The sequence below is a fragment of the Capra hircus genome, chromosome 3 (genome assembly GCF_001704415.2).
Source record: "Capra hircus breed San Clemente chromosome 3, ASM170441v1, whole genome shotgun sequence".
In the NCBI taxonomy this organism is placed as follows: domain Eukaryota; kingdom Metazoa; phylum Chordata; class Mammalia; order Artiodactyla; family Bovidae; genus Capra; species Capra hircus.
In genome coordinates this window covers 405,144-420,077 of record NC_030810.1, presented here as the reverse complement: position 1 = coordinate 420,077, position 14,934 = coordinate 405,144, and the positions used below count along the sequence as shown (strand labels likewise).

Genomic DNA, 14,934 nt, shown 5'->3' with positions numbered 1-14,934 from the left:
CCAGAAACCAGCTCGAGGGGTCCTCTGGCCCGTGGGACTCCCTGAGGCCGTGGGAAGGTGGGGCTGGGCCCGCACAGGCCACCGGGCATGGGGACAAGAGGTCTGACTCCCAGTCCACCGGCTTCCCACACCCGGTTGCACCTCAGACTGAGTGTCTTCAGGCAGACACAGTGCACACGACACAGAGGAGAGGAGAGGGGAGGAGAGGCGGGTGCCACCGCGCCCGCCAGGGGCCATGCTTCTTGTCTGCTCAGCACGGGGCCTGTGGGATCTTAGCCCCCCATCAGGGGTCGAACCTGGGTCCCCGCGGCGGGAGCATGGAGTCCTACCCCGCACCCCAGGGAGACCTCGGACCACACTACTGAATGGCAGCTTCTGACAAGCCCCAGATGCCAGCACAAAGGAACCCGCCTCTCAGGCGTACACACCTCAGGGACGCGTGTGCTCCGGAAGCACCTCTCAGGCGCACACACCCCTCGGGGACACGTGTGCTCTGGGAGCGTCTTGGGCCCTAAGATCACACGGCCTGCGACTGCTGCTGGGATGAGGTCTGGGAGAATGACCGTGGGGAACTCAAAGGGCTCTGGCGGTGGAGAAGCAACTCCCTCGACTGAGAACGCTGGGGACGGCGAGCAGGGGGCCGGACCGGAGGGCGGAGGGCGGGGTGTGCCCCCCCCCCGGCGGGCGGAGGGCGGGGTGGCCCCTCCGACTTGAGATCCCCAGGCAACAATGGGGCGGCCTGGGTGGGGGGTGGGGCACGTTCCTTCCTCCTCCAGCCTGGCTGTCTCTCCCGGGACTCCCTTTCCAAATCGCCTGTGGAAAGTCAGAGCTGAGGATGGTGACGCTGGAGCTGACTGACAACGCTCTCACGTTTAGACAGCCAGAAAAACCGAAATCAGGACTGCAGTCACAATCTCTGGTGGAAGTAAAGACCAGGAGCTTCGGACTTGGCGGTCTCAGGGCCAGCAGACCCTGCTGCTCTGATCTCTGGCAACACACGGCTCTGTTCACTCCTCTGGGTGACGCAGCTGACGCTCATCCACGGAGAGGAACTCAGCAGCGAGCTGACGGGAGATGCGCACACGTGCCGGGAGCACACGCGGAAGTGAGCTCACAGGGTGGCGTCTCAGGGACAGAAGGTGCAGCACGAATCCCTGGCTGGCGGGCCGGGTGGGCGGGGAAAGGCCGGCCGAGCCCCCGGAAGGGCCCTGGCCCCCGGCTGCAGGAAGCAGCTGGAGGAGGATGCGGCCCTGCGGCAGCAACGGGCCGCGGCAGCAAGGGCAGGAAACCAAGGCCGGCTGCCCTCCGGCCTTGGAAGCCGCCCCAGAGAGACGGAAACATGGCCCCGAGGCCTGAACACACAGCTCACCCAGAACTCCCCGAATGCCCTCCCATGTCGGGAGGCCAACAGAACACGCAGACACGGCGTGACTTGGTTTCAGAGGAGGGAAGTGCCAGCAAGAAGCTCCACGAGGAAGGCCTGGAAAACATGCCTGGGAGAGGGGGGCCAGACCTACGCAGCGTGCAGCCCAGCTGCAGGGGGCGGCTCCCCAGAGGCGGGGAGGGCAGGCAGGTCCCCACAGCCTTCCTCCCGACACCGAGCCTGTGAAACGCGGCTGCTCCCGAGACGCATTTCCAGCACAAGACCCCCCTGTGGGATTTCAAAACCTCACCCTAAAATACAGAACTTCACCCACCCCAGCAGTCTTGAAGTACTGGTGGCTACGTGTTCAAACGTTTCATACAATATTGAGTTTAACAGTTTATCAACGCTGACTTCACTCATTTTCCTTCACCTTTTTGACGCATTTCGTAGAGAATTTAAATTAGGTGGGAACTCACACCATGTTCCCATTGATAGCACTGGAAAGGAGCGCTCAACACTCAGGGGATGCTGTGCCGTGAAATCTGCTAAGAGGTCACCACGAGCCTTCACTGAAAGACGCGAGAGCAGCTGCGGGAGGCAGGCGTGGGCACGACGTGGGAGCAGCTGCGGGAGACAGGCGCAGGCGCTGGGCTCGGCTTGCACAGGAGGAGCACGTGCCAGGGAGCGGGCCGGGCCCACCGACTCCCAAGCCACTGCCTCCAGGCTGCCCCCCCGAGAGCAGATCCCGCAGGGGAGACTCGCTTTAAAAGCAGCAGAGCAGGCGCACCATAGACGGTGAGAGAGCCAGCACCCCCAAGCACCCGGGGCCACGCGTTAGAAGAAACAGCTGCTTAGACGGAATCTCAAAGCAAGACCCTCAACGTCTGCTGTCAACAAGAGATGCAGCTGAAGTGATCTGGAAAGGCGTCAGAAGGTGGGGCCAAGGCAGACAGCCGGGGTCAGGCATCAGGACCCGACATCAGGCAGAAGGCAGGCCAGGCCCAGCGCGCACAAGCGGATGCGGAGCGGCCCCGCAGCACGCAGGGCACGGTCACCGTGGAGGCGTCTGTGGACACTCAGGCCCCAGACGCAGCAGCAGCATTTATACAGCAGAAGCTACTGAAGACGCGCAGAAGGTGACAGAGAGAAACTACAGGAAACCTCTGCACGTCTCTCCATGCGCGAGCATGCAGGATCCAAAGAACGAAACAGAAATAACTATGCATAGAGCATAACGAATGAGGCGGCTCCGAGGACACACGCTTTGCAGCTTGAAATGAGAATACTCCATTAAGTTCCTCTGAAAGACCCATGAAGACTGACTTTTAACTGGTCAGAGAGCACTTGTAACTTCCAAAAACTGAAGCGTTCTCTTCCCCGTCCAATCACAATGCAACGAGACTAGAAATTAAAACGGTCCAGGCGTTCTTTGAGACAAGTCAAGAAAGAGATGCCAGACACAGAAACGTATGGGTGCCACGCCTCCACTGGTTGGGACCATCCGGAACAGGCACGTGGATCCGGCAGGAGAGCTGCACGCACAAGAGGACGGGCTGCCGGCTCGCCCGCACACAGCTCTGTCTCGTCCCTGTGACCGCTGCGGTAAAGCTGTTCACAGCGAGATGGCCACGAAGCAGACGAGCCTCAGAAGAGAGCAGGCGCCGCCCCCTGGCCCTCTGCCCGCGTCACAGCAGCACAGGGCCGCCCCAGGTCTGGTGTTTTAAGGACACAGAAACGCTGGCGTGGGGGTTACACCCCCCAACTCCTAAAGACGTGCCCACACTAACACCAGAGGGGCAGGCTGCGGCGCCTCACACGCCCTCACCCCAGTGGTGCCGGCATGAGCCGCACGGCCGTGGCCCGTGAGGGGGTGGGGGCCTTCTCTGCCTCTCACCCCCTCCCTCTTCCAGCCAGAGCCTGAGGCTGCTGGCACCAGAGACCCCCTGCAGCCCGAACCTACGGCTCCCAGAGCGCCGAGGGAAGCTGCAGCCGCCTCGGCTGGGTTTCCAAGCGAGCAGGGCTCGGGGCTGTTCGAGACGCACAGGGAGCTGCTGTGGACAGAGAGGTGCTGCCCGCCCAGAGCAGGACAGGCCGGCGGCCCCTTGTCCCCGTAAGCCCGCCTGCCTGGCAAGCGCAGCGGGAACAAGCCATGAACCTGCTAGGGCGCGTGCAAGAACATGGCTGAGGCAGGTCCGCGGAAGCGCAGGGCTGCGGAGCCCCTGAGCTCTGCCTGCTCAGATTCTCCGCTGCCCCGGGGGCCCAGGGACTCACTGGAACCCCAGTGCCTGGACAGCGGAGGGCATGGAGCAAAGGCAGATCAAAGACGCCCCGAGGGGTCTCGACTGTAGGCTCCTTTGCTTGGAGGCAAGAGAGGTTTTCATAAGCGACTCCAGCAGAGTGCAGGGGCTGTCCTGGGACAGAGGTAAGCTGGGAGGAGCCGGGTGGACCGGGGCCCTCGGCGCGTCCCCTGAAGACAGGTCTCCCGCAGACTGGGCAGGGAGGGGAGGGTCGGCAGCTTCAGGATGGCTCGGCACATCCTGTGTATCGGGCCCTTATCTCTGCTATTATTAAGTCAGCTCCACCTCAGTCCCCAGGCATTAGATCCGAGAGGCTGGGGACTCTTGCTCTAAAGGGATAGGATTCCAGCTGCTCCTGAACGGGGAGGTCAGACATGGGGGCAGCTGGTCCCAGGAGAGCTGGGCTGGGGGTCCTGGGGCCGGCCCCGACTGGGCTGTTCACACCACAGGGTCATGGGACAAGGAGACGGGTGTCTGGAGGTCCACTAACACTGGTCCTGCCCCCCATCTTGCTCCCTGACCTCGGCCCTGGGCTGGGTCTACACAAAGGCCACCCACCCGGCGCAAGGCTTGGTGGGGCTCAGGCAGGGAAGGAGCTGGGCATGCAAGCCACAGCCGGGGCGAGAGGAGGGACTGACCCGCTCAGGGGGTGGGGGCCAGGGAGGTGGAGGCAGGAGCCCGAAGGGTCCCAAAACCAGAGCACAAGGAGCAAGGCTGCAGACTACACAGGCTGGAGGTGGGGCGAGCCCGGCGCGGCTGGCGTGCTGGGGGTGGTGCGGCCACAGGAACCACGGTGGACGAAGCCCCCAGGACAGGCCAGAAGCCCTAGAGGCCCGGCCCCTGGACGGGGTGTGGGGGCGCTTCGGAAAGAGTGGGCTGGGGGACTGCTGAGGGTTGGGAGCCCAGCCTCCAAGAGACTCAACCTCGCGCACTGTGCACGGGCTGGCAGGCAGGAGCGCACACGAGGGTGAAGGCCCCCAGCCCAGGCAGCGGCCGCGGGGCAGAGCGCCACCCTGAGCGTGGGGGCAAAGGAGGCCTTCTGGGCGGAGTGCGAGGAGACTCTTTCAGTGCCGGAAGGAGCCGTGTGCGGCGGGAGTGGAAGGGCAGAAGCGCGCTGCTGGCCGTCAGGGGAGTCTTGGTGCCCTCCGAGCGCATGCTTACAACCACAGGCTCCCATGTCCGACTCTGCTCTGAGAGACACTTCGGACCCAGTCCTCTCCGCTTGCCATCACGAGCTCTTAACTGCAATGAATTTAACGCGGGCCAGAACAACACCGAGGCTGGGCAGGTCCCGCTGGCTTCCCGCCCGCTCTGCCCCCTGGAATCGTGGTCGACTCTGGGCCACGGGCCTGTCCCGTGTTTTCCCTCAAGTGCTGCGGGACAGAAAGACCAACACGAGGCTTCTGAAAGCTGAATGTCATGGCACACAAGCCCACACACGTGCCAGCGCCGTCCAGCGACACCCGTAAGATCTGTGTGTTCTACCCTAATCGCACTTCACTAGAGAAACGAAAACAACACAAATTAAAAGTCAGACAGAGGGCAAGCATGACAAACAGGCGTCTGGCTGGCCTACTCGCCACTCCAACCTCTTCAGGCAAATCAGACAGGCCTCTACGTGCTATTTCCCTAGTTTCACTTTTCTTTCATTAAGATCTCAACCAATACGCAGAATCAGACATTTAAATTTCCTCCAAGGAATTTAAACGTTCACCTTAGGGCCTGGGACAGTGAGCGCAGGCTTACCCATCCCTAAGCTTCCTATACTCCAGGCGCCGCCAAGGTCCTTCAAGGTTGTTTTCTGCCAACACACGGGAAACGCTGCACCTGGCTGCCAACAGCTTGCAGGAAGCAACTGCCAAGCCTGCAGGAGGCATGCTGGGAACTGTAGTTCCACAACACAGGGGCCTCTTCAGGACAAAGTGGAACAAAGGGGGACCCGAGACAGCCAAACCATCGAGCTGAGAGGAGCTGCGGAGCCGAGGCGAATTCATGAGAGTCAGCCAGGCCAGAGGGCCAGCCGCCTGGGCAGACTGCGGAGTGGACCTGGCCCTCTGACCGGCACTGCTGGTCAGCGGGGACAGGCCTGTGCAGCAAGGTGGCTCATGCAGCCAGTGTGCAGGAAAGCTGCTTCTGGAACAAACATTCTGGAAACTCCTGGCACACCTGTCAGCAGAGGCCCACGGCCCCCAGGGCAGGAAACAAGCAGATCTGTCCACCGGGACCCAGGGCCAGACGCCGCTGAGGCACTGCGCACCCCACTATCGCCTTGCGAGACTCCAGTGTTCTCCGCCAGGGCACAGGCAGGGTGGAGAGCCTTGGCGGCCCGGCAGCGCTGGCTGTGCCAGGCGAAGGGCCCATGCAGCGCGGGAGGTCCGGCTGGCCCCCCCGGACAGGCACCCAGGGGAAGCGGCTGCCTTGGAATGAGGGCGAGGCCCGCGCTTCATCCCCCAGGAGATGGAAAGGCCCCCACGCGCACCCAGGAACACAGGATATGCCAGGAAGTAGAGCATAGCTTCCATAAAACACAAGACATAATAGCAAGGGGCCAAATTATTATTACTTGCAGATAAACGTTATCGTTGGTTATCTAGTTAATCCAAGTCTCAACTGAGAAACTATTACAACTCATGGGGACGGCAGGCTGGCGGGACCCCAGGAGGCAGCCTGCACGGGACTCCAGGCCAGGTTCACACGGATGTGAGTGAGCACCTCCCGGGGCTGCAGTCCCAGGGGCCCCACAGTGTCCTGGGGTTCCTGGGGTTCACTTCCAGGAACCCGCCTGGTTCTCACCAGAGACAGCAAGAAAAGAAAGGAAAAGAAATCACCAGAGTCCCTGGCCACAAGCCCTGTTTCTCCAAAACAAGGGCCTGGGCTGTGGTGTGAAGACCTCCCAGATCATCTCAGGGGGTGGGGAGGCCCTTCCCCACACTGGCCCCTGGTCTCACCCAAGGAGCGGAGACGAAGGGAAGAAACACTTGTGAAGGTCACAACCCGGGAACACCAGCCACTAAACGGCTGAACTTAATCAGAAGATTAGAAATGCTTCCCCTCCCCCAGACCACTCCTCAGGGCTCTAGCATAACAACAGGGTTACAGGGGAAAGTGCCGCAAGGTACAGACTCTACGAAAAGTCTTTCGAGAAACCCAGAGTCAAGGAGGAGGGAGCGAATAAGGACGAGAACGTGAAGCACTGACAATTGCAGCTGCAGGAGGCGACCGAGGACCAGCCCCAGTCAGGGCACCCCCACGCGCCACGCCACGCACCTGCCTGCCCCAAGTTCCGTGATGACACCGCGACCAGCCCCAGTCAGGGCACCCCCACGCGCCACGCCACGCACCTGCCTGCTGCAAGTTCCGTGATGACACCCCGTACGTCTTTCTACAAAACTACAAGGCCAGGCTAAAAGGCAAGAAAGAACAGTCTGAAGATGCAGAGCAGAAATTCTGGAATTCTCAGAGTTGGATCTGAAGTAACTGTGATTAATATGCTAAGGATTCTAATGGGAAAAGCAGATAAAGTCTAAGAACAGACACGTAACGTAAGAAGAGAGAGGGAACGTGGACAAAGCATGAAAAACACCGACAGCAGGGCTGAGGAAAGAGGGGCGGGAAATACCTGTTCGTAAGAACTTCCCCTACTGAAATGCAGAAAGAAGGAAAGAGAACAGAGTATCAGGGAAATCTGTGACAATAAACAGCGATCCATACAGACGAGAACGGAGAAAGAATAGAGAAATATGTGAAGGAAAAACAGCTGAGAATTTGTCAACGTTAACAATAAACATCAAACTGCAGATCCAGGAAACTCGGAGAACACCAAGCACAGCAAATACCACAATATATGCATCTCGGCGCATCACACCTGAACTGCAGCGGGCCTGAGACAGGAGGACCTTGAGGGAGGCCAGAGGGGGAACCTCATCTGCAGAGCAAGAACGCTGAGAACCACAATGAACTGTTCCTCGGAAGACATGCAAGCTGGACAAGGGTAGAGGCCTGCATCCAGTGACCCGACCCTCCCAAGGAAAGAGGAGATAAAGACTTTTCAAACAGAAACTGAGAGGATTTGCTGCCAGTAGACATGCCCTGCGTGAAATGCCAGAAGTGCTGCAGAGGGAAGGAGGATGATACCGGTCAGAAAACCCGAGTCTCGATAAAGAGAAGGGCACCGGAGAAGGAATAAATGCAGGGAGCAATGAAATGCTTCTTTTTCTTAACTGGCACAGTGGACAAAGGCTTGTTCAAATCTTTGGTAGTACCAGGGCGAGGACAGCATTAAGTGGGAGAAATGACCGCAGATCCTCAGGGACGAGAGGAGGAGCTGGGACCCTTTGTCAAGGCGCCCGCACGGCCATGAAGCAGCGCAGCTGTTTGAAGTGGACACAGGTTGGCGGTAAATGGACAGTGTGAACTTGTGGACGACTACTAAAAACCAGCATAACTGACACGCTAAGAAGGGAGAGAAATCAAGCGAAACGCTCGAATGAAACCAAAGGCTGAAAGGAGGAGCAAAACGAGAGACGCCAACGGCAAGCAGATACAAACGGGGCAGACGGGGGTCCAGGGGAGGCAGTGCCCAGTGGGCACCGGAGCGGCCCGAGGCGCCCCGCCCAGAGGCGGCAGCCACTGCAGCAGACTGCGGACGACGGCCCGCTGCACGCTGCCGTGAGGCCCACCTCACACACAGACAGACGCAAGCAAAGGGGGACAGACAGCCGCACCAGCCAGCAAGAGTTGCAGCCCGCTGCACGCTGCCGTGAGGCCCGCCTCACACACAGACACAAGCAAAGGGGGACAGACAGCCACACCAGCCAGCAAGAGTCGCAGCCCGCTGCACGCTGCCGTGAGGCCCACCTGACACACAGAGACAGCCGCACCAGCCAGCAAGAGTCGCAGACCGCTGCATGCTGCCGTGAGGCCCACCTGACACACAGAGACAGACGCACCAGCCAGCAAGAGTCGCAGCCCGCTGCACGCTGCCGTGAGGCCCACCTCACACACAGACAGACGCAAGCAAAGGGGGACAGACAGCTGCACCAGCCAGCAAGAGTCGCAGACCGTTGGAGTAGCTGGAAAGCAGACATCAGGGTGAGAAAAATCAGCGAGGACACAGAACAGCGTCATCAGATAACAAGCTAGGGGTCAGTTCTCCAAGAAGATGTAATAATTCTCAATGCTTACATACCTAACAACAGCATCAAAGCAAGAGACAAGGAGAAACAGGATCGCAAGGAGAAATGCCCAAATCCAGTTACAGTGGGGACCCCAACACACTGCAAGGAACGGGCAGGTCGGCAGGCGGCCGCCAGCAGGGCGCACACGAGCTCCCCAGGCACGGACCACTACGCCGGCTGATTTTAGGCGTCAGCCTGGCTGGGCTACGGGGCTGCTGAGCCAGCTGGTGGGACACTGTTTCATGGGGTGTCTGTGAGGGGCTTCCAGGAGCAAGTCAGCGTCTGAACGGGGCGCTGTAAGCCCGCCGCCCTCGCACGCCGGGGGCACTAAGGGCCTCACAGGGCAGAGAGGTGGAGGGGGACAGACTCGCTTTGCTTGCACGGGGGCCTCCAGGTGGACCAGGACTTCCCCACCCCCTCCCAGGCCTTGGAGCACAGGCTGAATCACCCCACCAGCCTTCCGGGTTCTCCAGCTTGCCATCCGTAACTGTGGGAGACAATTCCTGTAAAAAACTTCCGTATACTCACAGAGATCCTACTGGTTCCATTTCTCAAAAGAACCCTGACTAACCGCTACTTCAGTCAACATCAGAAGAACACACATTATGCTCAGGCGCAGGCTCACGAGAGCCATTCAGCACGACAGGCCTCATGCTGGGGTCGCAGAAGACACCCAACACGTGCACAGAGCCCAGCTCCCACAAGGCCGCCCTCAGACCACAGCGGAGCTAAACCAGAAACAGGAGCAGCAAGAGAGCTGAAAGACCACCAACAGCTGGGGATTAGGCAAGGCGCGTCTAAGTATTAAGCGGGTCAAGGAGGACGTCTCAAGAGAAACAGAAGAACACTGAAAGTAAACGGAAATGAAACCGCAAAACCACAACTTACCGGAATCTGCGGCATGCAGTGGCGGCAACAGGCGGAAAGAAGCGCATGGAGCCGAATCACGCATCAGAAAGGGAGCGGCGCTGGGAGCCGAATCGCGCATCAGAAAGGGAGCGGCGCTGGGAGCCGAGAGCACAGAAGGGAAGGCAGCGAAGCTGAGGGCAGGAGAGCGAGCGGAAGAAAAGGAAAAGAGCGAGCAGGAACCACGGGAACTGAAAGCAGGGAAACAAAGGCAGCCAGTCACATCTGCACGCGTAGCTCAGAAAAAGAGAGACGACTGCAATCGATCATCCAAGTTTTCACCTTAGGAAAACAGAAAAGGAAAGGCAGTTAAGCTGAAAGCAAGCAGAAGAAAAGGAAAATAAAGAAAGAGCAGGAACCAATGGAACTGAAAAGAGGAAAATAAAATCAACAAAAGGTCGGCTTTTTCAATAAGATCCATAAAGCTGTACCACTCTAGCTGAGTTAACTGAGGAAAGAAAACGCAAATTGCCACACCATAAACAGAAGAGGAGCCTCCACTGAAATCCCACAGACGTTCAACTGTTTAAAGGAGACTATGAACACCTTTATGCCTACAAATCTGATACTTTAGGTAAAATGCATCAATTTCTTGAAAGACAGTACTACGAACATTTATACAAGGAGAAATGATCTGAACAGGCCTATATCTATTATATCAGAGAAACTGAATCACTGACCCGCAGGAAGCATCAGTCCGAGATGGCCTTCTAGAATATCAGTGAATTCTATCAAACGTCTCAGGAAAATGTTACCTATTCTTTACAGTCTCCTCTGGAAGGGAGATGCAGAGGGAACCCCTTCTAAATGAGTCTATGAAGCCAGAATCACTCTACTGCCAGAATGAGACAAAGCTATGAAAAGACAGTAGAACTACGGATCTCTTTCATCAACACAGATGCAAAACTCAACATGGGCAAATACCATCTAACAACATAAAAAATACATATATACTATGATCACTTGGGTTTATTCCAGTATGCAAGCCTAGTTCAGCAATCTAAAATCAATTAATACAACCCAAATGTCCACTGTATGATGACTGGATAAACAGAATGTGGTCCATCCATACAGTGGAATATTACTCAGCCTCCAAAGGAAGAAAATTCTATAATATGCGACAACATGGACGCACTTCGTGGACACGAGGCCAATCACAGATGGACAAATACGGTGTGACCTCACGTACACGAGTCAAAATTACAGAGACAGAAAGCAGAACGGTGGCTGCTGGCGTCTGGGCGAGGGGAGGACAGTGACGCGCAGGGGCAGCCTCAGATGCAAGCTGAGCTGCAGGGTGGCCAGCGTGACGGCTGCGCAGCAGCGTGCAAGGGCTCAGCCCCACTGCACCGAAGGCGCAGACTGCTCCGGTAAACGCTTGTTGTTTATATTTTAGCTCTATAAAAAAAGGCACAACAATGATAAAAACAGAAATGAGCTATCAGGCCATAAAAAGACACAGAGGAGCTCTGCATGCATGCTGCCGAGTGCAGGAAGCAGCCTGAAGAGGCTGCGTGCCCGAGCTCACGGCGTCTGCCCTCCCAGTCCCAGGACCCTCCTGAAGAGGCAAAGCTGCAGACAGTCCCAAGACCAGTGGCGCAGGGGCTGGGAGGGGCAGCGTCAGCAGGCAGGCAGAGCTTCAGGACAGGGACGCCACTCTGCACTGCTGCTCCGAGGACACGCGGCCTATGCGCGCGCCAGACTGCAAGCAGGAGGCATCCCTGGGGTGTGCCTGGGCCCCGGCCGAGCGGCCTGCAGGGCTCGCCTCCCACCAGGCCCTCACCAGGGAGGGGCTAGGGGCTCCTGCATTTGCATTCATTTAAGATTCCTATCTGTCTTTTCCCCACTGTGTTTTTTTTGGTGGTGCAGATTCACCTTCAATGGTCCGAAATTCCAAAATTTCTATCCGTCCCATATTTTGTTTTCTTCTACAGAGTTGGTCTTAAGTAAGATCCTCTTGAGATTTGTATCTTTGAAAGATATTCTTTGTTAACAAGTTTGTCAGTGGGTTAAAAAAAAAACCCTCAAATATAAGACAGTGACCCTAAATGTGACCTCTGAGACTTGGTTACTAGCAACATGTCAGAGCACGGGCTCGTACCTAGTAAGCGTGAAACTCTAGCACAGGTGGAAGTGTGAGATGCTAGCAGCAGGGAAATAGAGGGAAGGGGAATTCCTGTGCTGTCTGTTAATTTTTCTGTAAACGTAAAACTTTCCTTAAAAGAAAAAACCCAAACTATTACAAAACAGGTCTTCCCTGGTGTCTCAGCTGGTAAAGAATCTGCCTGCAATGCGGGAGATCTGGGTTCAATCCCTGGGTTGGGACGATCCCCTGGAGAAGGGAAAGGCTGCCCACTCCAGTATTCTGGCCTGGAGAATTCCAAGGACTGTACAGTCCGTGGGATCGCAAAGAGACACAACTGAGCGACTTTCGTTCATTAGAACATAATCAATGGAAGGCAGGGAGGAGGTAGAAACACAGATGAAATAAGATTATCAGAATACTGCTAAATGTGGAAGCTGGGGTGGGAAGCTGGTTCAGCGGGGTTACTATACTTTTCTGTTTCATCTGTCCATGTCCAAGATTTCCACAATAAAAGCTTCTAAAACTCCAAGTTAATTCAAGAATTGAACGTATAAGGAATAAAAGAATAGGAAACAAACTCAGATTTGAGGCAAGTACTAAATTACTGACCTGGGGCACAGCTGAATCACACTTGGCAGTGGACATCCTCGTCTGTGGGGCACTCACAGGGCATCGAGCACGGTGGGAACAGCGTGGCCAGGGCCGGGCAGCGATGGGATGACGCGCAAAAACGCTCACCCTTGCTGGGCCACACAAATGCCTGCAACGTGCCTGGTGCAGCCACACACCCGGAGCGAGCCTGCGCTCGGCGAGAGCGCCCATTCTGCGGAAACGCCACTCAACAGCAGCTTCTGGGGGGCAAGCTTCCCAGACCCAGAAGCTGCAGCCCCAGTGGCCCGGCTGCTGTTGTGGCTGTTCTGCCCAAAAGAGGGGGCCTGGCTGAAGATGAAGGGCTGAATAAACACGTGCGCAGTCCCTTCAGCACAGAACCCCTGCAAGACAGCCGGAGAGCCCCGCGCTGACGGACAGTCGAGAGAGCCGCCGGTCTGCAGGGCAGTGGGGGGAGCTCGCAGGTGGGGACTCGGGGCACCCGCTCCCCTCCCCGGGGCCCTCTCCTCGTGCTCCCCTCCCCCGTGCTCCTCCCCTCCCCATGCTCCCCTCCCTCGTGCTCCTCCCCTCCCCGTGCTCCCCTCCCCCATGCTCCTCCCCTCCCCATGCTCCCCTCCCCGGTGCTCCCCTCCCCAGGGCCCTCTCCCCGGTGCTCCCCTCCCCGGGGCCCTCTCCCCGGTGCTCCCCTCCCCAGTGCTCCCCTCCTCGGGGCCCCTCCCTCTGGTGCTCCCCTCCCTGGGGCCCCCCTCCCTGGTGTTCCCCCCCTCCCCCGGGACCCTCTCCCCAGTGCTCCCCTCCCCAGGCCCCTCTCCCTGGTGCTCCCCTCCCCAGGCCCCTCTCCCTGGTGCTTCCCCCACCCCCAGGGGCCCCCTCCCTCAGTACCTCCTGCAGCCCCTCCCTCAGGCCCAGGCTATTCTTCTCAGTTCTCAAGGCTCTTGAGCCACGCTCTCTCCCAGCTGCTGCCCACTTTCCCCAGGCCCCTCACGGCCAACCCTCTTAGAGCTTGGCCCCTGGCCACCCTCAGTGGCCCCTCCCTTCACTAGGTCCCCACCCAGCTCTGTCCACATCAGTCCAAGGAGACTGGCCGCCAGTGGCCCCATGTGGCCGAGGCAGCCATCTCCCCTCCACTCTGGTTGGAGCTGCCGTGGCCCAGCTGGGCATCCCCTTTCTGCAACACCTTCTACCTGACGCTGCAGACACAACGGCTGCCACTTTAAGCGGCTGGGCGCTGGCTCTCTGGCTCCAGACCTGAGGGCCGTCTCAAACTTGACTCCTCTCAAAACGTCACTGTCACGGGAGCTCCCCTCAGATCATTAGCTGTTTCCCCAAAAAAGGGCAAAATCGCTAGTGATGCACAGCGGTGGGTAAAGCATCCAGCTACGGGGGTGATGGGGACCCGCGGACACAGCGTGCAGATCAGACAAGACGACACCCGGGCGGGAGGGCAGCTGGGGGCCGATTCACTCAAGCATTTACAGAAAGACAGGACGAGCGCTGGCAGTCACCCACCAGCGTGGAAAGCCTAACAGATTAAAGGGTGAAGAAGCAGGCCCAAGTTTCAATTTACCAATCATCCCAGTTGTAAGTGTATTAAGTTACTATATAAAACGGCTCTCGGGTTGAGTTAAAATAAAGGTACAAAATAAAGGCACAGACTGGTTCCAAATAGGAAAAGGAGTACGTCAAGGCTGTATGTTGTCACCCTGCTTATTTAACTTCTATGCAGAGTACATCATGAGAAATGCTGGGCTGGAGGAAGCACAAGCTGGAATCAAGATTGCCGGGAGATATATCAATAACCTCAGATATGCAGATGACACCACCCTTATGGCAGAAAGTGAAGAGGAACTAAAAAGCCTCTTGATGAAAGTGAAAGAGGAGAGTGAAAAAGCTGGCTTAAAGCTCAACATTCAGAAAATGAAGGTCATGGCATCCGGTCCCGTCACTTCATGGCAAATAGATGAGGAAACAGTGTCAGACTTTATTTTTGGGGGTTCCAAAATCACTGCAGATGGTGACTGCAGCCATGAAATTAAAAGACACTTACTCCTTGGAAGAAAAGTTATGAACAACCTAGATAGCATATTCAAAAGCAGAGACATTACTTTGCCGACTAAGGTCCGTCTAGTCAAGGCTATAGTTTTTCCTGTGGTCATGTATGGATGTGAGAGTTGGACTGTGAAGAAGGCTGAGCGCTGAAGAATTGAAGCGTTTGAACTGTGGTGTTGGAGAGGACTCTTGAGGGTCCCTTGGACTGCAAGGAGATCCAACCAGTCCATTCTGAAGGAGGTCAGCCCTGGGATTTCTTTGGAAGGAATGATGCTAAAGCTGAAGCTCCAGTACTTTGGCCACCTCATGCGAAGAGTTGACTCATTGGAAAAGACTCTGATGCTGGGAGGGATTGGGGGCAGGAGGAGAAGGGGACGACAGAGGATGAGATGGCTGGATGGCATCACGGACTCGATGGACATGAGTCTGAGTGAACTCCAGGAG

The 14,934-nt window shown here is 57.3% G+C and overlaps 1 protein-coding gene across 3 annotated transcripts in view; it reads right to left on the bottom strand.

The window, feature by feature from the left end:
• The window catches only part of THAP4 (THAP domain containing 4), a 34,785-nt gene that overhangs the window by 14,793 nt on the left and 5,058 nt on the right, over positions 1 to 14,934 (bottom strand). Inside the window, exon 1 of one of the 3 annotated variants that reach the window (XM_018039792.1) lies at positions 5,410 to 5,528. The exons of the other annotated variants lie outside the window; for them this stretch is intronic. Within the exon in view, the coding sequence (XP_017895281.1) occupies positions 5,410 to 5,413 (4 nt within the window). The 5' untranslated portion in view covers positions 5,414 to 5,528. Of the gene's footprint in view, positions 1 to 5,409; positions 5,529 to 14,934 lie in introns of those variants that run through there. 3 annotated transcript variants of the gene reach the window in all.